This window comes from Scyliorhinus torazame, chromosome 18 (genome assembly GCF_047496885.1).
Source record: "Scyliorhinus torazame isolate Kashiwa2021f chromosome 18, sScyTor2.1, whole genome shotgun sequence".
Lineage (NCBI taxonomy): Eukaryota > Metazoa > Chordata > Chondrichthyes > Carcharhiniformes > Scyliorhinidae > Scyliorhinus > Scyliorhinus torazame.
Window position 1 is genome coordinate 69,574,854 of NC_092724.1, and position 23,968 is coordinate 69,598,821.

Here is a 23,968-nt window from a genome sequence, read left to right on the forward strand (position 1 = left end):
TAAATGACTGATTGGTTTGTTTATTTTTCCAGGATCAGTGGATGTGTCCCGTCGTAATCCAATTGCCTCATGGATGTGCGCAATGCTTTATTGCTTTGCCAGTTATATAATGGCTGATGTACTACTTGGAGAATCGCCCCTCCATTACTTTAACAACACTTCTCACATCTTGCTGGCAACTGCAGTTTGGTGAGTGGACACAGATTGTTATTCAGAAAATTCACATTGTTAAATTCACATTTTGCTGTGGATGGGGTAAGCAGTCAGATGAGACCATGAAGGTACAATATACAATTTATAGCATAATTTACCATAAAACAAATCATATGATTTTGTACATGAATAATTTCCAATTTGAAGCATCTTAGTTATCCAAATAGGTCCAAAAGGTTGGGTGTCCAGAGAAACATACATCCAGGGATAATTTGATTGAGGATTATAAGATAATGATGGGACTTGAATGTGTGTAGACCAACTAAAAAGGTTGGGGAGGACCAGGGTCACTTTTGGTAATAAAGAATGGCAGAGGAATGGTGAACTTGCAAAACACGTTTGCCAGTTTGTGCGATGAACATTGATTGTTAAATTTCTTCCAGTGAGAGTCAGGCATGTTTCTAGCTGGGATGGAGAACACCTGGGACAAGTGTAGGTATACTGTAACATTAATCAGGGACAGAGTGGTTTCCTGGCTAATTGGAAGTTGGAGAAGATTCTTTTCCACCCTCTGATTGGCCTGGTTTTTTTCTAATTTTTTGCATTTCCCAGAAGATTAAGTGGCTGGGGGTGAGGTGGGAAGTGTATATACGGTGATGTGTAAGGTACAACAACTCATAGATCAGGGTGTATCACTCACTGTCTGTCATTTGTTTGTATGTTAATATGAATTCCAATCATGTTTTGAAACTTTTGATTATCTTTTCATAGAAAAATGGATTTGCAACAATAGATTATGGTATTAATATATAGTATTATAAAAACCAAGTATTTGGTGAGTGCCTGTTGAATTTATATAGTTCATAGAACATAGAAAATACAGCACAGAACAGGCCCTTCGGCCCACGATGTTGTGCCGAACCTTTGTCCTAGATTAATCATAGATTATCATTGAATTTACAGTGCAGAAGGAGGCCATTCGGCCCTTTGAGTCTGCACCGGCTCTTGGAAAGAGCACCCTACCCAAACTCAACACCTCCACCCAACACCAAGGGCAATTTGGACATTAAGGGCAATTTATCATTGGCCAATTCACCTAACCCGCACATCTTTGGACTGTGGGAGGAAACCGGAGCACCCGGAGGAAACCCACGCCGACACGGGGAGGACGTGCAGACTCCGCACAGCCAATGACCCAAGCCGGAATCGAACCTGGGACCATGGAGCTGTGAAGCAATTGTGCTATCCACAATGCTACCGTGCTGCCCTTAAGAACAAATAAATCTACACTATATCATTTTACCGTAATCCATGTACCTATCCAATAGCTGCTTGAAGGTCCCTAATGTTTCCGACTCAACTACTTCCACAGGCAGTGCATTCCATGCCCCCACTACTCTCTGGGTAAAGAACCTACACCTGATATCTCTCCTATATCTTCCACCTTTCACCTTAAATTTATGTCCCCTTGTAATGGTGTGTTCCACCCGGGGAAAACGTCTCTGACTGTCTACTCTATCTATTCCCCTGATCATCTTATAAACCTCTATCAAGTCGCCCCTCATCCTTCTCCGCTCGTAAGACCTACTCTCCATTCCAGGCAACATCCTGGTAAATCTTCTTTGCACCTTTTCCAGAGCTTCCACATCCTTCCTAAAATGAGGCGACCAGAACTATACACAGTACTCCAAATGTGGCCTTACCAAAGTTTTGTACAGCTGCATCATCACCTCACGGCTCTTAAATTCAATCCCTCTGTTAATGAACGCGAGCACACCATAGGCCTTCTTCACAGCTCTATCCACTTGAGTGGCAACTTTCAAAGATGTATGAACATAGACCCCAAGATCTCTCTGCTCCTCCACATTGCCAAGAACTCTACCGTTAACCCTGTATTCCGCATTCATATTTGTCCTTCCAAAATGGACAACCTCACACTTTTCAGGGTTAAACTCCATCTGCCACTTCTCAGCCCAGCTCTGCATCCTATCTATGTCTCTTTGCAGCCGACAACAGCCCTCCTTACTATCCACAACTCCACCAATCTTTGTATCGTCTGCAAATTTACTGACCCACCCTTCAACTCCCTCATCCAAGTCATTAATGAAAATCACAAACAGCAGAGGACCCAGAACTGATCCCTGCGGTACCCCACTGGTAACTGGGATCCAGGCTGAATATTTGCCATCCACCACCACTCTCTGACTTCTATAGGTTAGCCAGTTCGTTATCCAACTGGCCAAATTTCCCACTATCCCATGCCTCCTTACTTTCTGCATAAGCCTACCATGGGGAACTTTATCAAATGCCTTACTAAAATCCATGTACACTACATCCACTGCTTTACCTTCATCCACATGCTTGGTCACCTCCTCAAAGAATTCAATAAGATTTGTAAGGCAAGACCTACCCCTCACAAAACCGTGCTGACTATCCCTAATCAAGCAGTGTCTTTCCAGATGCTCAGAAATCCTATCCTTCAGTACCCTTTCCATTACTTTGCCTACCACCGAAGTAAGACTAACTGGCCTGTAATTCCCAGGGTTATCCCTAGTTCCTTTTTTGAACAGGGGCACGACATTCGCCACTCTCCAATCCCCTGGTACCACCCCTGTTGACAGTGAGGATGAAAAGATCATTGCCAACGGCTCTGCAATTTCATCTCTTGCTTCCCATAGAATCCTTGGATATATCCCGTCAGGCCCGGGGGACCTGTCTATCCTCAAGTTTTTCAAAATGCCCAACACATCTTCCTTCCTAACAAGTATTTCCTCGAGCTTACCAATCTGTTTCACACTGTCCTCTCCAACAATATCGCCCCTCTCATTTGTAAATACAGAAGAAAAGTACTCATTCAAGACCTCTCCTACCTCTTCAGACTCAATACACAATCTCCCGCTACTGTCCTTGATTGGACCTACCCTCGCTCTAGTCATTCTCATATTTCTCACATATGTGTAAAAGGCCTTGGGGTTTTCCTTGATCCTACCCGCCAAAGATTGTTCATGCCCTCTCTTAGCTCTCCTAATCCCTTTCTTCAGTTCCCTCCTGGCTATCTTGTATCCCTCCAATGCCCTGTCTGAACCTTGTTTCCTCAGCCTTACATAAGTTTCCTCTTAACAAGTTCAACTCAGCAAGATCCGTGACCACCAGCAACAGCACCCAGGCAAGATGTTCGAGATTTCGGATCCTCAGTGTAGAACAATCAATCACTCACGAGACGAGATGAGAAGGAGTCGAACAATGGCTTTATTACGCAGACTTGTTCCCCAGCAGCACAGTTACAGAATGCAGCTGCTGGGAGAACCCGGGCTCTTATACTCCGCCTTGCTGGGTGGAGCCAGCAGGCGGGTGATCCAATCGGGATCCAGTGTCTATCTACCAATAGCCTCTCGGCATCCCAGAGTACCTCAATACCCATAATACATACCACCACATTCACCCCTTGTTAAAAATGAACCCGGCGGGGTAGTGGGCCGTATGGTGGTAGGGGTTTCCAGAGTCGGTACCTAGGATGCCGCTAACACAGCGGCTATGCTCCAATATTAACTACTTACAATGCCGCTTTTACTGGGCAACCAAACCAAAAATATTATTTACAGAGGCATTTCGTGCTTCATTATACAGATTAAATGAGTCGGATGGGTGCCCTGGTCGGCCTCGCTGATTGTCTTAGCCCCGGTGGTGATGTAGGTGCAGATTCCGGCCTCATCGTCTCTGGGAGCGTTGCGATGCCTCGTCCCGCTCCAATATCCCTATTCGGGGCCGGGGGAAGGACTGATCCACCCTGGAAGGGGGCGGCTGTGGGGTGCGCCGGCGGGAGGGAGGGGGTGATTGGTGTTGGGGGAGTGTGCGTGGCTCCAGAGGGGGTCACTGGTGTTGGGGGGGAGTGTGAGGCTCCGGCGGGTGCCAGGTACCGCAGGGAGACAGTGTCCTGTCGGCCGTCAGGGTACGCCATGTAGGCGTATTGAGGGTTCGCGTGGAGGAGATGAACCCTCTCGACCAACAGGTCCGATTTGTGCGTCCGCACATGCTTTCGGGGCAGGATGGGTCCCGGGGCTGCCAGCCAGTTCGGAAGTGACGTTCCGGAGGAGGACTTCCTCGGGAAGACAAGGAGGCGTTCGTGAGGTGTTTGATTCGTTGTTGTACAGCAACCGGATGGAGTGGAGGGCATCCGGGAGGACTTCCTGCCAGCGGGAAACTGGGAGACTTCTGGACCGCAGGGCCAGTAGGACGGTCCTCCAGACCGTTCCGTTCTTCCTCTCTACCTGACCATTCCCCCGGGAGTTGTAACTGGTCTTCCTGCTCGAGGCGATGCCCTTGCTGAGCAGGAATTGACGGAGTTCGTCGCTCATGAAAGAGGACCCCTATCGCTATGTATGGAGGCGGGGAAACAGTGTAAAGATGGTGCCGAGGGCTCTAATGACTGTGGCCGCGGTCATGTCGGGACAGGGGATGGCGAATGGGACCTGGGAGTATTCGTCAATCACGTTGAGGAAGTACGTGTTGCGATCGGTGGAGAGGAGGGGGCCTTTGAAGTCCAGGCTGAGGCGCTCAAAAGGACGGGAAGCCTTTATCAGGTGCGCTTTATCTGGCCGGTAGAAATGCGGTTTGCACTCTGCGCAGATCAGGCAGTTCCTGGTGGCGGTCCTGACCTCCTCGATGGAGTAGGGCAGGTTGCGGGTCTTCACGAAGTGATAGAACCGAGTGACCCCCGCGTGGCAGAGGTCCTCGTGGAGGGTTCGGAGACGGTCCACTTGTGCGTTGGCACACGTGCCGCGGGATAGGGCATCAAAAGGCTCGTTCAGCTTTCCGGGACGATACAAGATCTCATAGTTATAGGTGGAGAGTTCGATCCTCCACCGCAAGATCTTGTCGTTCTTGATCTTGCCCCGCTGTGCATTATCGAATATGAAGGCCACCGACCGTTGGTCAGTGAGGAGAGTGAATCTCCTACCGGCCAGGTAATGCCTCCAGCTTCCACTATGGCCTGGGCCTCCTTTTCCACTGAGGAGTGGCGGATTTCTGAAGCGTGGAGGGTGCGTGAAAAAAAGGTCACGGGTCTGCCCTCTTGGTTGAGGGTGGCCGCCAGAGCTACGTTAGACGCGTCGCTCTCAACTTGGAAGGGGAGGGACTCATCGATTGCGTGCATCGTGGCCTTTGCGATATCCGCTTTGATGTGGCTGAAGGCCTGGCGGGCCTCTGTCGACAGGGGGAAGACCGTGGACTGGATTAGCGGACGGGCCTTGTCCGCATAGTTGGGGACCACTGGGCATAATAAGAGAAGAAGCCCAGGCAGCATTTCAGGGCCATGGAGCAGTGGGGGAGGGGGAACTCCATGAGGGGGCGCATGCGTTCGGGGTCGGGGCCTATCACTCCATTTCGCACTACGTAGCCAAGGATGGCTAGATGGTCGGCGCTAAACACGCATTTCTCCCTGTTGTATGTGAGATTTAGGGCGTTTGCGGTCTGGAGGAATTTGCGGAGGTTGGCGTCGTGGTCCTGCTGGTCGTGGCCGCAGATGGTGACGTTGTCGAGGTACGGGAACGTGGCCCGCAAACCGTACCGATCAACCATTCGGTCCATCTCCCGTTGGAACACCGAGACCCCGTTAGTGACGCCGAATGGAACCCTTAAAAAATGATAGAGCCCACAATCTGCTTCGAAAGCAGTGTATTTTCGGTCGCTCGGGCAGATGGGGAGCTGGTGGTAGGCGGACTTAAGGTCCACCGTGGAAAAGACCTTGTACTGTGCAATCCGATTGACCATGTCGGATATGCGGGGGAGAGGGTACGCATCCAACTGTGTCTACCTATTGATGGTTTGACTATACTCTACGACCATCCTCTGCTTCTCCCCGGTCTTTACAACTACCACCTGGGCTCTCCAAGGACTATTGCTGGCCTGAATTATGCCTTCCCTCAGCAGCATCTGGACTTCTGATCGGATAAAAGATCGGTCCTGGGCGCTGTACCGTCTGCTCCTAGTGGCGACTGGTTTGCAATCCGGGGTGAGGTTCGCGAACAGAGAAGGCAGATCGATCTTGAGGGTTGCGAGGCTGCAGATCGTGAGTGGGGGTATAGGGCCGCTGAATTTAAACGTTTAGCTCTGGAGATTGCACTGAAAATCCAATCCCAGGAGTGTGGCAGCACAGAGGTGGGGAAGGATGTACAGCTGGTAGTTCTGGAACTCCCTCCCCTGCACCGTGACGTTCGCGATGCAGAACCCTTTTATCTCTACCAAATGGGACCCCGCTGCCAGAATTTTTTTTGATTACTTGGGTGGATCGGAAGGGAACAGCGTCTTACCGTATCAGGATGTATAAAACTCTCCGTGCTCCCAGAGTCGATCAGGCAGGGCGTCTCGTACCCGCTAACGAATATCGTTGTTGATGCTGTTTGGAGCGTTCGGGGCCGCGACTGGTCCAGGGTCACCAAAACCAGTCGTAATAGTTGCACCGGGGCGTTTTCTTCAGGCCCCGTGTGGCCATCCATCCCGGGGTCCTTAGGCGTCAGCCAAGATGGCGGCGTCCACGGGTCGCACACGGTCGGGGGTGGGCAAGATGGCGCCGCCCATGGATTGCACGTTGCCGGGGGGCCCATCCCTCCTGCATGGAGTCCGGGACCCAAGATGGCGGCGCCCGTTGGCCGCACATGGATCACTGGGGGGGCTGAGTTTGGGGTTCTCCCCCCGGAGATTGCGGCTACCCCCCGGGCCTGGCACACAGCGACGAAATGCCCCTTTTTCCCGCACCCTTTACAGAGGGCCGAGCGGGCCGGGCAGCGCATCCGGGGGTGTTTCCCCTGCCCGCAAAAGTAGCAGCGGGGCCCCCCCGGGTGATCTGGCAGTGCAGGCCTGCGGGGGGGCAGTCGTGGCGGGGGTCCACGGTGCCAAGGGGCTGCCGCGTGGTCGGGGGCGTAGGCGCGGGTGTTCTGTGACGCCACATCAAAAGAGGCCGCGAGGGCCCGTGCCTCTTTGAGGCCTAGTGTGTCTCTTTCAAGCAATCGCTGGTGAATTTGAGATGAAAGCATACCTGCCACGAACGCATCTCGGACCAGCAGCTCTGTGTGTTCATTAGCCGCAACCGATGGGCAGTTGCAGTTTCTCCCCAGTATCAACAGTGCACTGTAGAATTCGTCCAGCGATTCCCCGGGGATCTGCCGTCTCGTTGCGAGCTGGTGGCGTGCGTAGACCTGGTTGATGGGCCGAACGTAGATTCCTATCAGCATCGCGCTTGCCGTCGGGAAATCTTCCGCATCCTCTATAAGTGTGTGGATATCAGGGCTCACCCTGGCATGCAGGACCTGGATTTTCTGTTCCTCTGTAGGTATGCCGGGGGCCGTTCGGAGGTATCCCTGGAAACACGCTAACCAATGTTTAAAAGTGGCCGCTGCGTTTGCCGCGTGGGGGCTGATTCGCAGACACTCCGGCATGATTCGGAGCTCCATGTCCTTAAAAGTTTGCGTAATAAATTGTAGCACAATCAATCACTCACGAGACGAGATGAGAAGGAGTCGAACGATGGCTTTGTTAAGCAGACTTGTTCCCCAGCAGCACAGTTACAGAATGCGGCTGCTGGGAGAACCCGGGCTCTTATACTCCGCCTTGCTGGGTGGAGCCAGCAGGCAGCTGATCCAATCGGGATCCAGTGTCTATCTACCAATAGCCTAGTCGGCATCCCAGGGTACCTTAATACCCCTAATACATACCACCACACTCAGCAGTTCAGGTACCACGGCAATCTCAGTGCCAACTGGCGTGCATTCAAACAGAGATTTGAGATTTACTTGGTAGCATCTGACCTAGATGGCATGGCCGATGCTGAGAAGATAAAGCTTCTACTCACCATTGCGGGTGAAAGTGCAAAAGAAATCTTCAACTCCTTCAGGTACTCGAAAGGGCAAGACAAGAGAGGCTTCCAGACAGTCTACTGTGGTTGAAAACTACTGTGAGGTGAATACAACAGAAGAAATCGGTAAAACTGGCGGCAATACTCACCACGAGGCAAAGGTCGGCTTGCAAATGCAGAAAACAGCAGTTTTGATTGGCAGCCATCTTGCGAAAGGAGCCGCACATGCGCAGTTCCCCAGAAGACACGAACCGGCAAAATTTACAGTGATGCATATCATCACAATGACGACAGGCCCGATTGCAGCTGGGTTAATACCGGTTAATACCAAATGGGATTCAGGCTTCACCGATCGGAGAATCCTGCCCGTTGTATATGAGAGTGCATTCTCCATGGCAATGTCTCCACCAATTAGAGTCCACTTGCCAGCCAAACAGCACCTTCTTCTCATACAGTATAAAGTTGTTGTTCCCCTGACACTGGTATTCCTGTGAATTGTCCTGATGAGTATAAGGCAAAAAGCTTTGACAAAATGTCTATTTTCAGCAATACTCAAAAGGTAATTCACTTCATGTCATAGAAAAATAGAAGTTGTCACTGATAAGAAGTGGGACTTAACAGGACAGAGTGATTAAAGAAAGGAGTAAATATCAGAAAGAGCATCCTACAAAGAAGGAGAGGCGTGGGGGGTGGGGGGGGCTAGCCCACCTGAACTTCCAGATCTACCACTGGGTGGCCACCACCACAGAGAGAGTGCGAGGCTGGGCCAAAGATCCTGGAACAGAATGGGTAAAAATGGAAGGAAGCTCCTACGCGGGATATCCCTCTGAGCACTGGCCATGGCCGTGCTCCCATTCACCCCAGCCAAATACTCAAAGACTCGGTGATAGTTGAGCGTGGAACCAACCAAGACAACAAAATGGATTGGTAGCAATGTCCACCATGGCCCCGGTCTGTAAGAACCATAAATACATCACGCAACACTGAACGCCTCTTTCAAAAGCTGGAGACAGCGGAACTGAAGGACAAACTGCGGCTCCTAAAAGGGAACAAGTTGCGATACATGCAACGGAGGAACTTCGTCCGCAAGGAGAAGCAACGTTCCTCCAATGACCAGGATACTCCCTACTGAACGGACTCCTAACCGCAGGGGAACTTGGGGGTATGGTAACTGTGCTGACATGTACAGACATCTATTGGAAAATGTGGACGAGACAAGGGGAAAATGGAACGAGGCACGAAATATGGGGAGGACTCTGGATTGAGGCACTGCACTGAGAAAACTTCACTTCCTCATGTCAGGGCTGAGCCTAATGCAGTTAAAGGTGATGCACAGGGCGCACTTGACAAGAACACACTTCTACCCGGAGGTGGAGGACAAATGCGAACAGTGTCAGGACGCCTGGCCAATCACGCCCACATGTCCTGGTCATGTCCCAGACTTTTGTTTATTCTTTAAAACAATTTTTTAAAAAGCTTTTTAAAGAAACAAGATTTTAAAAAATAATTTCCAGAGAAATAAAAATATACTCACCGTGCTCCTTAAGCCCTCTGACTTTAAAGTTGTTTCTTAGGGAACAAAGTTGCGAACCCCGATGGGAGCTCCTCCACGTGTAGTCGCGCCGCTGAACCCACCGGGACCAGTCTCTGCTCTCTCGTACATTTAAATCTCCGGCTCCATGGAACGGAGCTTTGACGCTTCAACAGGGCGAGGGAGGCAGGGCTGACTTCGAAGAAGTTTAATTTTAAATAAAAACAATGGGGAACCCCCCGAAAAAGACCGCAATATCGCGGACCGGCGGGGGCCTGTCCTTAACGCGGCCGCTCCGTTCGCGAATGCCACTGGAAGTCCGTTATGTCCCAGACTTCGAGGCCATGGGGGGTGAGGGTGGAGCCATGCCCAAAAGTGGCAGACTTTAGGGAATCAGAAAAGCCAGAACGCTTCAGAGCTACAGGGGCAGACATCCTAGGCTTTGCCTCTCTAGTCTTCCACTGGAAAATCCTGTTCGGCTGGAGATCATCAGCGCCACCTGAGGACTGGCTGTCCAACCTAGCCAAATTCCTCAAATTGGAGAAAATAAAATTTGCCATCAGAGGATTGGAAGAGGGCTTCCACAAAACATGGAAGCAATTTACCAACTTGCTTGAGGACCTGCTCGTAACAAGCATCCAATAAGAGAAGGGGTGGGAGGGTGAAATAGAGGAGGGGGGGTAGAGAAATGGGTGGAGGTGAGGGGAGCGGGGGTGGACGACAGGGGGTGTGGGGGAAGGGATCTAAGAAGGGAGGAAGAAGACACAACCTAAAACACTGGGGAAGTAGGGCAGAGGGGCCAAAAGGGCATGGGGAAGGGAGAACAGCCCAGGAAGGTTGCCCAGAAGAGCAACAGGAATGATGCTGGGGGACTGCAAGCATGCCCCTTGCATGTTTCAATACCAGGGAGCCACAGATAAATAATAGAACCGAGAGGTCGGGTACCTGACCACCGGGGACCTAAAGCAAACAGGCGCTCCCCCGTATATGTTCTCCATAGATTTGCAACAAATTACGTTAACTCCCAGCTTGCACTATAGTTTGTACTAAACACTCTCAATAGATCCCTTGCAGCATGGTAGCACAGTAGTTAGCACCGCTGCCTCACAGCGCCAGGGACCCGGGTTCAATTCAACCTTGGGTGACTGTCTATGGAGTTTGCACTTTCTCCCCGTGTCTGCGAGGGTTTCCTCGATGTGCAGGTCAGATGGGGTTACGGGGATAGGGAAGGGGACTAGACCTAGGGAGGATGATCTTTCAGAGGGTTGGTGCAGACTCGATTGGCCGAAAGGTCACCTTCAGAGCACTGTAAGGATTCTATACTTGCTTCTTGTATGTTTAAGCGCTGATGTAACAATGCTGCTACCAGCCAAATGTAAATAACCAACAAAAAACAATATGTAAAAGGGGGAGGAGGAGGGGGGGGGAGGGGCGGAGGGGGGGGGGGGGGGCGGAGAAGGAGAGCGGTTGGGCTGTGGGAAGAGGCAGGCTTTGTTTCGGGGTTTTATGTGTGTAGAGATGTTTTACTCTGTCTTGTTGTTTTGCACTATTGTGTATCATAAAGAATGAAAATCCAAATATAAATATTTTGCAAGAGGAATGGTTCCTGCTGGATTGCGTTCATAACAATTTCAAAAGCTGAAGTTAAAGGGCTGTGTTCCAGCATATTGTGCCGTCTGCTGTTCATATGTATCCACCTCTTGAAAAATACTCATATTTCTAGAGTGCTTTTCACGACCTCATGTTCCAAAGTATTTTATGGCCACCAAAGTAACTTGGAAGTTCAGTCACTTATAAATGAGAGAAAGTGACAGCCAATTTACACACAGCAAGATCTCACAAATAGCAATGAGATAATGACCAGATATGTCTTTTGGTAATGTTAATTGAGTGATGAATGTTGTTGAGGACTTTGAAGATAACACTCCTGCTCTTCTTTAAACTAGTCTAATGAGATATTTTACATTCACGAGAATGCAGTCAGGAATCTCTCATCTGTAAAATGGCACCCCTGATAATGTGTTACTGCAGCAGGCGTGCCAGCCTGGATTTTGTGTGCAAGGCTGGAATTTTGTGCTGTCTCTCACTGGTGGTGAGCTTGGAAGTGGGAAAGGCATTCACTTAGGAAGCATGATGGCGTACCGGACCCCTGGTGCCTTCCTCCTACTTTATTGTCCAACAGTTACCTGGTGCCTTCCTGCCTGTGGCAGAATTAAATTCTAGCTGGAAGACCCACACACAACCTTCCACCCCATTCCTTGGCCACCAATCAAGGTCCTTAAGTGGCCAATTAATGACCAGTTAAGGGCCTCATCCGCTGTGACTGGTATTAACACAGCTGCAAGCGGGCCTGTCGCCATGTGGTGTGCATGAGAGGTAAAGTTGTGTAGGCTGCCTATCTTCTCCAGGGGGTAGGGGGTTGGGAACTATCGGCTGATCAAAGGCACTCAGTGCCTGACTGAGGGACTGCACATTGGGAAGGAGGGACACTAACATGTGGATTGATTGGGTCTCTCTGCAATCCCGGGACTCTGCTGCCTGTCCTTCTGGCGGCGGCCACGACCTCTCCTCTGCTTGAGCACAAAAGCCGTTCGCCTTGATTGGTTGGCAGCTCTTGATCGGCGCACCTTCCTCTCCCAGAGTCTTGATTCCAGGAGAAGGCCAGCTGATAGCTTCACCACGACCTGATTGGTTTATGGCTCAATGGGTCTTCCCAAAAGGAGACAGTGCAGGTCTCTTGTCAACTCCCCAGCCAGCAGGTGAGACTCACGATGCCTCAAGATACTGCCCTAAGTCTCTGAAACGGAACTTGATCAACAACTTGCTTTTATTTGAAACCTTTAACGTAATAAAATGTCCCAAACCACAAGAATGTTATTAACCTGAGCCACATAAGGAGATATTAGACAGATGACTGTCATGATATTCAGGTAAACATTATGGTACAAACATACATACATACTGATGGACAGATCAACGGACCAATCAACACACACACAACACCACAGCCAATCACAGGCAAGAGCATACACACTACAAAATAGGGAACACAACACTTCCTGGGCATTCCAGCAGGAGACAGCTCAGGGCACAGAGCTCACAGCAAGCCACTCAGACATCCACCATGTGCTGAGTGCCACTCAAGATCGTGTTAGGAATAGGTCCACAGATTCAAGGGTTATGATCGAACCTCAGTAACCAGTTTACCACTGTAAATATATGTTAGTAATAAAACTGAGTTGTACCATTCGCAACCGTGTTGGTTCATCTGTGTAGCAGAGTACCTAACACATCAATGACCAAAAGCTTGCCAGCTGTTGAGTGTCTTAAGAGGAAAGAAAGGTAGAGACATGGAGTGGTTTAGGGCGGGAGTTCCAGAGCTTAAGGCCTTGGCTGTTCCAAGATGCCTGAATGAAAAGACAACAGATATCTTGGCGGATTGTGTGGCTGGGAAGATTACAAAGATAGGGAGGGGTGAGAGATTTGAAAACAAGGGTGATACGCGGCCTTGCACTGCCGGCATAGGTCCGCGCATGCGCGTGGTGGCCGTTTCCGCGCCGGCGCCGTGCAACATGGCGGAGCCACACAGCGGGCCCGCGCGGAAAGATCGTGCCCGCCCGCCGTTCGGTAGCCCCCGATCGCAGGTCTGGCTATCGTGTAGGACCCCCCCCCCCGGAGTCTGACCCTCCCCCAACCAGGACGGCCACCGCGGGCTCGGAGAATCCCGGCCTTGAAGTTTACAGGGTGCAGAATGTAGGAGGCAGGCCAGGAATGCATTGGAACAGTCAAGTCTGGAGATAACAAAGACATTTGACTCAAAGGTGAGAGTGCTATTACTAAGCCGTAAAAAGGACGTGAGTGGTGGACATTCTCCAAGACTCCACCAAAATGCTGTTTTATAATCAGGCGGTAGGAGTTGTCGAACTGTTAGTTCCCATAACTTTTAGATTTTTTTCCCTCTAATTTATGTTACCTCCGTTTAGGGTCATCTCACTCACTTAATGAATTTCAGAACCCAGCAGATGCATGACACAGCTTCAGTCTGTGCCTGTTGTTCCGGGATGCTGTGGGTGAAATAAATCTTCAAAGTAAATTACATCAAAAACATATATTTGATTACATCGGTCTTGGTTTTATGTAGTACTTATTCAATATGTTTTAGGTGAGAATATTAAAAGTATGTGAACTGAACCCATTATTTCAATGTAGGTACCTCATCTTTTATTGCCCACTGAACCTTTTCTACAAATGTGTGGCCTTCATGCCTGTGAAGTTGGTCCTCACTGCTATGAAAGAGGTGGTGCGGGTCCGCAAAATTAGTATGGGTGTTATCCATGCACACCACGCCTATCACCATGGATGGATCATCATGGCTTTGGTTGGATGGGCCAAAGGTAAGTCCCCTTTTATTGCTTTATTTTTGCGATGTTACATTAGTGTTAAATGTTCATTTTGTGTTAACCAGTCCCTACCCTTCCTGTATGAATCATCGGCCTTCCAGCTGCCCTCTTCTCACGCAAAATTTCTTTCTTTCACAAAGTGTCATCGAGACTCGAAACATTAGCTCCATTCTCTCTTCACAGATACTGTCAGACATGCTGAGAGTGTCCCGCTTTTTCTGTTTTTGTTTCAGATTCCAGCATCCGCAGTAATTTGCTTTTGGTATAGGTTTGAAAAAGTATACAATTTTGTGATATGGAACTTGCAATCTGTGTGGAGAGAAAACTAGTTAAGTCAGAAAAAAACCCCAGATAGACTTGGACCGTTTGTGAGGTTGTTATTTTGTTCCCCACAGGTGCTGGAGTTGCATTGATCTCCAACTTTGAACAGCTAATTCGTGGAGTCTGGAAGCCTGAAACAAATGAGTTTCTCAACATGTCCTTGTAAGTGAAAATGGCAGCACACAGGGCATTGCTGATAATTCGAAGTCACAAACCTTCTGGTGGAAGCTGAAAGCAGGCAATCACTTGTCCTTTTCAGCCATTAGAATGATTTGGGCCCAGGAAACAGCACAAAAAATCTCACCAAAAAAAATCACTAAAACAAAACTGGAAATACTGCACTTTTAGTGAAGCTAACTGTACAATTTTATTGTGACTTCTCGCAGCCCGACAAAAGCTAGTTTGGTTGGAGCAGTTATCTTCACCCTTCAGCAGGCCCGCTGGCTTCCCATATCCAAACACAATATCGTCTTCCTGTTCACCATCTTTATGGTTGTTACAAAGGTAAATACATCTTTTCAGTTCACTAAAATTAAAATAGGTTTCAGAAATACATGCCAGGACTTGCCTTGGTAAGTGGAGAGTGCGAGTGGCCTTTCTTTTCTAAAGGTTCAGGAAAAGCTGAAATACTAAGTCAATGTTAATTGTTATTCAAAGCTTCTCATCTTTGTTTTGGTGTTTACAAACAATGGCTATTAGTCTATTGGGACATTTTTTTATTTGTCCATTGAATGGGAGAGTCACTGTCAATGTCAACATTCACTACCCATTCCTAATTGCCCTTGACAAGTTGCAGGTGAGCTGCCTTAACAGCTCCAGTATGTGTGGTGTAGGTTTATCCAATGTGGCTTTACTTTGGGAGTTACAGGACTTTAGCTCAACAACGGTAAAGAAATGACGATATATTTCCAAGGTAGGATGGTTTGTGACTTGGAGAAATTGCAGGTGGTGGTGCTCTCTGTAACCTGCTGCCCTTGTCCTGCTAGGAGGTCGAAGTTGTAGCTTTGGGAGTGCTTTTGAAGAAACCTTGGTGAGTTGCTGCAGTGCATCTTGGTACACATTGCTTTTATACTTCGGTGGTGGAGAGGGTGAATGTTTAAAGTGGTAGATAGGATGCCAAGCAAGCTGGCTGCTTTGTCCTGGATGGTGTCGAGCTTCTTTAACGTTGTTGGAGCTGCACTCATCCAGGCAAGTATTCCATCACACTCCTGACTTGTGCCTTGTAGATGGTGGACAGGCTTTGGAGAGTCGGGAGTTGAGTTACTCACTACACAGTTCCCAGCCTCTTGTCGCCACAATATTTATGCTGTTAGTATATTTAAGTTTCTAGTCAATGGTAACCAAAGATGTTAGTGTTGGCAAATTCATCAATGGTCATGACTTTGAATATCAACAGGAGATGGTTAGATTCTCTTTTGTAGGAAATGCTCATTGCTCTGCACTTGTATAGCACGAATGTTAGTTGCCACTTGTATGCCAAAGTCTGAATCTGTCCAGGTCTTACTTCATTATCAGTGAACATCCCCACTTCAGGCCTTATGATGGAGGGAAGGTGATTACTGATGCAGCTGAAGGTAGTAGGGCCTAGTAACACTATCTTGAGGAATTTGAGCAGTATTGTCTCGGAGCTGCAACAACCATCTTCCTTTATGCTTGGTATGACTGCAGCAAACAGGGAGAGTTTTTCAGTTATTTCAATTTTACTATTGTTCCTTAGTCCACATTTAGTCGATTTGCTTTCTGTCAAGGGCAGTCATTCAGCTCATCTATGGCTTTTTAACTTTATTACTTGTCAATGCACTCCCAGCAATAATATGAAGCAAAGGGAGATATAGAGGTTCCAGGAATCCTCCACTCCAACTTGAATTGCTTGGTCATACAGAATGTTATCCTTCAGAGTGAGCAAGTATTGAGGCTTTGGAGAGCAAAAATTCAGACCAGGTACAATGCAAAAAGCACCAATGGAACATACCAGTTAAAATGCCAAAGACAAAAGACCGTCAGTAATGCCAACCCATGCTATCATTGAATCATAGAATTTACAGTGCAGAAGGAGGCCATTCAGCCCATCGAGTCTGCACTGGCCCTTGGAAAGAGCACCCCACTTAAGCCCACACCTCCAACCTATCCCCGTAACCCACCTAACCTTTTTTGGACACTAAGGGCAATTTAGCATGGCCAATCCACCTAACCTGCACATCTTTGGACTGTGGGTGGAAACGGGAGCACCCAGAGGAAACCCACGCAGACACGGGGGGAACGTGCAGACTCCACAAAGACTGTGACCCAAGCCAGGAATCAGACCTGGGACCCTGGAGCTGTGAAGCAATTGTGCTAACCACTGTGCTACCATGCCGCCCCTCACTCATTGTCAGAAATACCAAGAAAAGAAAGACTTGACTTTATATAATACATTTTATGACCTCAGAACATTCCAAAGGGCTTTGCAAACAATTGAATTATTTTTGAACTGTAGTTCGAGAGAGAAATCATAGAAAATAGAAGCAGGAGGAGGCCATTTGGGTTTTCGAGCCTGCTCCACCATTCATTATAATCATGGCAGATCATCACATTCAATACCCTGATCCCGCTTTCCCCCTATGTCCCTTGAGTCCTTTAGCCCCTAATTTCTTTTTGAAATTACACAATGTTTTGGCTCACTACTTTTTGTGGTAGTGAATTCTACAGATTCACCACGCTACAGGTGAAGAAATTTCTCCTCGCCTCAGTCCTAAAAGGTTGTCCCCTTATCCTCAAATTATGACTCCTTATTTGGACTTCCCCACCATCAGGAACATTCTTTCTGAATCTACCATTAGAATTTTATAAGTTTCAATGAGATCCCCTCTCACTCTTCTAAACTCCAATGAATATAATCCTAACCGACTTAGTCCCTCGTCGTATGACAGTCCTGCCATCCCAGCAATCAGCCTGGTACACCTTTTCTGCACTCCATCCATAGCAAGTTGCTTGTTATATGTTACGGCAGCCATTGAGGACACAGAGAGGTCACACACACAGCACAGTGATCATGTTCAGATAATCTGCCCACATCACTGCACTGCAGATATTCCAATCCCCATACCTTTAAGATTTTTAGAGAAATCAACCCATCCGATCACTAGTATGTCAGAGAGTTAAATGAAGACTTTGTGATACGACCAGTTATTCCGGCACATTCCAGTGATTGAATTCACTATCCAAAATGCTACTGTAATACCAATTCATACTGCTGCAGCTATGCCACTAATTTGGTGATTGCGTATCCTGTTTCTTACTTATCTGATGGGGAAAACACATTTGTGAATATCTTTTTGAAAAGAGATGGGTTTTAGACAAGGCTTGAGTTGTTGATAGAAGGGAGCATTCTCAGTAAATTCAGCCCTTTAAGTTCTTTATCCCTCCTTTGAAACTTCACTTCATTCTTTACTTTAAAATATGGGAAACTAATATTTATTTTTAAATATCCAGAGACAACTAAATTAAACTGAGCTTTTCGCCACATATATTAATGACTGGGATAAGAAAACAGAGTTGTGTATCCAAGTTTAAGATGACACTAAGAGGACACAATAAGGGGTGTAGATGGAAGTTAGAAAAAGACACAGACAGAGCAGATGGAGTTCAATATAGGGAAGTGCGAGGGGATCCACTTCAGATTCAACAATTCTGGTTTGAGAATCCAGGTTAAGGGGGCACAATCTAATCCATTTAGGAAAACCATTAAATACTTTTTCACACAAATTGCAGTGGAAATCGGGAATTCTCCCCTGGAAGGCTGTGAATGCTGGGTCAATCCAAAGATTTTTCAGAGATATGAATCAAAGGCAGGTGAATGGAGCTGAGATACAGATCAACCATGATCTTAACTGAATAGTGGAATATGTTTGAGGGCCTAAATGGTGTATTCTGTTCCTCATTTATGCTTAATTGTTGTTGTTTATTTTCCCATACCTAGAGGTGCACAAGGCAGTGTTTCTTCTGTTCCCATAGCAAGGTTTACTTCCTAGACCAGGTCACTAGCCTTTCACCAGAGGCTTATAGCTTTCTTCCTTGGCCATCAAGCCCTGGCAGGAGACTCAAACCTGGAGTTTCAAGCTCAGAGGCAGAGATGCTACCCTACCCTCTATGCCACAAGATCTCCTTTATGCTTAATTACAAATGACTATAATAATGTCAGAAAAATTGTTATAAGTAAATGGATATCACAAGCTATTGACATTTTACATTCTACCGTTGTAGATATTCATGACAGCAACACACTCCCATGGGTCACCTTTCGCTCCAATTGAAGCCTTTATTTGCCCCATTGTCTTTGGGAATGCCTGTGGTATCTACGATGATCACGATCGTGTCTGTTCTCGTGACAATGTGCAGAGCTGCACCCCTTGCAATCTGTCTCCATACACGGCCAAGACAAAGGAGGAACTTAATGAAGGGACAAGGAAGAAGAAATGCAAAAAGACTGAATAAGTCCCACCACAGTTATCAATGCGTGCTGAAAGTGCAATTTCTGGGACTTAATGTGATCTGGAAACTGTTACTATGAGGAAAATCGACATAATTGTACTCATACAGTCTACTAGGGTTTGCGTTTGAGCTTGTCTGTCTCATTAAATGGAAAGAAAAATGTGAACAAACAGTAGTTAGCCTATCCTTCCCAGGGATGTGTTTCCTCGTTTCAAGTTCCATCTAAAAAAGACAGACAGCATTAATATGGTAACGATTAATCAGTGTCACTGAGAGGTCGTTCAGGTATAGAATGTGAAGTAAATGGTAATATTTATCCAGATTTTTTTCTAAAATTGTTGGGATGTACTGTTGGAAGTATGCAAGAGAAAATGCCTTATTCATATCTGGCCAACACTGTACCAGATCTGACAGAGCATTATTTTGTCCCTGTTTGCAAAAGTGAACATATATTCTATTTTCCAGCATTGTTACCTCATAGTTCTTGTCTGAACAGCCAAAAACAAAATGGAGATGCTATAAATACCAGGTAGTGGTGAAGTGGAATGGTCTGTGCTGATAATTACAGCACCTACATTGTCCTGATTCTGGACTCACAGTGGAAACAGTCACTAAAATTGATTCCAGTATGGACAGTGGAGCTGTAGCAAGCGACTGAAAAATTGGTCAAAGTCTACATTAACACAGTATACAGAGCAATGCAATTTGTGTATGTGTTAACCCGTAGTCCACTAATATCTGTAGTATAAAATGCAACAGTTGTATTTGTACCATAGATATTAACTAGAAATGCTCCATCAGGAAAATTCAGGACAAAAGTAGGTGAATGTGCCTTTTTGAAAGAGAAACCCATTCATCTTCAGTGATAGTCTCCTCATTCTTTACGCACACAAACATACTGTAACATCGGGTGAATGTAGAAAGTATTCCGTTGTTGCCAAAAAATACAATGTAAGGCACTGTGTTATATTTGTGGTCTTCCAAATGAAAATTATGTAATATAATAAAGATTATGTAGAAGACAATTTATGTTTATCGAAATGCATTGAATGCCCTTTATCTGATATGTTTTCCACAACAATGAACACTGGTTATCAAACATTATGGACAGGGTTTCCATGCCGGAACAGAAATGGTAGGATTTAAAAATAGCGGATGGGACCGCATCCGAGATTCCCATCCCAATCCTGTCATGTAGAATTGTTTTGGCCATAGGATAAGGGTGTGGATGGTAAGCACGCATTCAGCAATTGCGCTCTTGCCTACTCCATTGTGGGAGTGGGCATTTCAGACACCCTGCTATTTTCATGAAATCGGGTCCGTTTTTGTAGATGTAGTTCAAAGCACCATAGAGGAGTTGTGAATCATGGCGGAACCCAAGTTCCAAGTGGCGAATCAAATAAAAAACTGCTCCTGCAATTCTTTCATTGATATGTTTTGAAATAGAAAATAAATGCTATTCGGATTCAATAGTTAGATGTTGTATTGCAAGTTGTGTGTTTTTACTGCAGAGATTATAGACTCTGTCCTGCAAAGGTAAGTTCACCATTACATTGATTCCCCTTGTATAAATTATGACATACATTACAGTCCTTCTTCCAGTGGAGAAAGTGCTATAATGCATTTAAAACTCTAGAAAAATGTGCTGGGAAAATCTCCTGACATGGTTTGTCAGCAAACTCCATCGGAATACCCGAATGGCCCTATCTTGGAATTTCTCCATAAATTTTGAAATGGTTGTGGTCTGTATATGTGATTGTCTCTGCTGGGTTGCTGGCAACATTAATTTCAAAATTCTGTAACGCCAGTACCAGGCTTAAAGTCTGTTTTCTGGTGGTAGGTCCAGGAAGTCCCACCTGGCTGGTATTTTTCACCTCGTGGTCCATTTGACCATGTCTCACGATATGTCCCAGATATGAAAGTTTGGACCTTAGTAAATTCGCTTTTCCCTCGGTTCCTCGCTAGATTGGCTTTGTCTATGCGGTGAAACAGTTCCTTTATATGATGTGTATGCTCTTCCCACTTCTGGCTGAACACCATAAAGTCATTACTGTATACGGCACAGTGACTCCTTCCTCCAATCGTTCTGTTCATGAGCCTTTGATCAGTTGCTTCCTCTCAACAGTTCTTCCTCCCAAACGCCTTAATTTTGGATTAATGAAGGCTTTGGGATGTCACACAAAAAGCAGTTGCCTTTACCTTCCCAGTCAGAGGTACCCACAGTCCTTCAGCAAGGTATGTGGGTGATGAATTACGATCACCCAGTGCTTTCGGTGCTGCCTTCCAAATGTGGGATATGAAACGAGTCCATCTGGGCTATGGCATTCCCCCGCCTGTAGCCCACGCCGTCTCTGTATTCCATCCAGTTTGAGCCCCATGGCAATAGGGGAGTTCCAATCACTATCTCAGCTCAATAAGGTCAGTCCTGAGCATATACTCCATTGCCTCCTGTACCTGCGACAATTTAGCTGGATTTAACCTGGATGGATGTTGTTTGATTGGAACTGTGTACCCCACATCTGTGGCATACATACTACCTAGGTTATTCCTTCCCATACGTCTATATAATTGCAGTAACTCTGTCAGTTTGCTCCAGCTCTTATCTGGGAGATCACTTAACCATTGGTTTAAACATTCCAGAACTTATGGACAAAAAGAATTTTACAGAAGTCACTCAAAATTTGAGCCCTCGTCTTCTTGCTTCATAACTAACAAGACTTCCTGCTTGTTCTCATCTCTAACCCAAGACCTTTTTAACATGTTCGCTTGACACACTCTGTGATTTGCATCTATCTGGGGTGCGTAGCAGTCAGTTTTTCTCGTTCACTTTCCTTTCAATGTACCACGGCCCACTGAATCAAGCTTTCAGGGGTTCACCTGGCACAATTAACAACACAAGCACGCGGGCAGCACGGTGGCACAGTGGGTTAGCCCTGCTGCCTCACGGCGCCGATGTCCCAGGTTTGATCCCAGCTCTGGGTCACTGTCCATGTGGGGTTTGCACATTCTCCCCGTGTTTGCGTGGGTTTTGCCCCCACAACCCAAAAAAGATGTGCAGGCTAGGTGGATTGGCCATGCCAAATTGCCCCTTAATTGGAAAAAATAATTTGGTACTCTAAATTTAAAAAAAAAGAAAAAAACAACACACGCACTCTCTCTCCAGTTATAAAACTCTTGAGTTTGGGTCTTCATATCAGCCCTGGCTTTTACTCAATGTGTTACTTTGAAATACAAAAGAGATCGCTTCTCGGCCGTTTGGCTAAGTTGAACGTGAGATCAGGTGTAATGCCTGGATCTGGTATGTCTCTCTTGTGGGGACCCTGATTTAGATTCAATTTTGAATTTGAATTGGTTTTTGGAGCAGGCAAGGAGCTGGATTAAGGGTTTGCCCTTGTCCACATTCTGAGCCCTGGCTTTGTATCTCTGGTAAAGGAATTTAAAAAATGAATTACAACAGAGTGACTCAAATCAACATTGAATACAATTGCCTCTTTCTCTGTGTCTGTCTCAAAATTGTATCAGATAATCTGATCTCTTTGGCCTCACCCTGGGCTCGCAACCACTCTCTCTTTTGTCGTAGTTTAAAAAATATATTTTTATTTAAACAAGATTTTCATTATAACAAAATAAAACAATGTAGCAAATCCCAACACACAATACCAAAAGTATCCCACCCAAGTATACCCACCCAATCCCGCTCTCTCCGCCCCCTCAACCCAATATAGAAAACAGAACCTTAATAAAAATAAAAAGAGAACCCCCCCCCCCCCCCCCAGTTGACGGTAATCAGTTCCCTGAAAATGAGATGAAGGACTGCCATCTTGAGTAGAACGATTCCACCGACCCCCTCATGGTATACTTGATCTTCTCAAGATGCAAAGATTCCATCAGGTTCTCCAACCAAGCGGAGGCCTGAGGTGGCAGCGGGGACCTCCAAGCAAGCACAAATTGCCTCCAATTTATTAGCGAGGCGAAGTCTAGGCCCTCGTCCCCGTCTGCAGCACCAGCAAGTCCAAAACTCCAATAATGGCCACCAACGTGCACAGTTCCAGCCGAACGCTCAAAATTCCTGACACTGTATCAAAAAAGGAGATCCAGAAATTAACAAGCTTCGAGCAAGATCAAAACGTGTGTATGATTTGCTGGCCCTCTAGAGCCCTGAGACGAGCCCACTCATGCAAGCCCTAGTCAGGTGCACCACCTTGGACTGGATCACGCTTAACCTCGCACATGAGGAGGTGAAGTTGACCCTGTGAAGAGGCTCACTCCACACTCCCCCCTCAAAGACCAAACCCAGCTCATCCTCCCACTTCCTCTTTATTTCCTCCAACGATGCCTGCTCCATCACCAACATCGACATTCAAAATCTTACCCTCCCCTAACTCGGTCAACGACAGGACTCTGTCCATATGGGAAGGCGATGGTATCGGGAAATGAAGGAAGCTCCTTGCGTAAAAAATTCTGCACCTGAAAACATTCCCTCTCAGGAGCTGGGCCTCCGCCCCAATATAGAGTCCGGATCCTTGAACCACCGCACAAGTTATCAATATTTGCCGTCCAGTAGCAATGTAACAAATTAGATCGTGCCAATATCACCCCCCCCCCCCCACCCCACCCTAACAGCCTATCCCTTTGCAAAAAGTTCCTATGAAACCAAGGAGTCTTACCAACCCAAACTAAAGCATTGATCAATTTATTGATCCGACAAAAGAAAGCCTTTGGAAGAAAGACTGGGAGACACTGGAACAAAAACCTCGGGAGAATATTCACTTTCACCGTCTGTACCCTTCCTGCTAAGGGCAGGAGGCATCCCACCGTTTCAAATCGGCCTTCAACCCATCGACCAGACTAGAAAAGCTTAAGTTTATGGAACGAGAACCAGTCATGGGCCATCCGGATTCCCAGATACCGGAAGCTAGTCCTGGGTGGAAGAAACAGTAACCCCCCCCCAGATCAGCTCCCCTCTCCGGGGGGTTCACCGGAAAATATTCTTGCCCAGATTCCGAAAAGGAGCCAAATGTCATGATCAACTCCATTATCTCCCCCACATTGGAGAGTGGATCCGCGATATATAATAAATCATCTGCATGTAAGGACACACTATGCTCCCACCCCCGCAAGCTCTAGCTCCCTCCATCTGTTAATAATTGTTATTGTCACAAGTAGGCAATGAAGTTACTGTGACAAGCCCCTAGTCGCCACATTCCGGCGCCTGTTCGGGTATACGTAGGGAGAATTCAGAAT

General features: G+C 47.0%; 1 protein-coding gene across 1 annotated transcript in view; it reads left to right on the plus strand.

The window, feature by feature from the left end:
- Positions 1–19,749, plus strand: part of tmem38a (transmembrane protein 38A) — a 106,919-nt gene extending 87,170 nt beyond the window's left edge. The window contains exons 2-6 of the mRNA XM_072482856.1: positions 33–189; positions 13,743–13,927; positions 14,329–14,416; positions 14,641–14,758; positions 18,497–19,749. Of these exons, the coding sequence (XP_072338957.1) occupies positions 33–189; positions 13,743–13,927; positions 14,329–14,416; positions 14,641–14,758; positions 18,497–18,727 (779 nt within the window). The 3' untranslated portion in view covers positions 18,728–19,749. The remainder of the gene's footprint in view (positions 1–32; positions 190–13,742; positions 13,928–14,328; positions 14,417–14,640; positions 14,759–18,496) is intronic.
- The last annotated feature ends 4,219 nt before the right edge of the window (positions 19,750–23,968 follow it).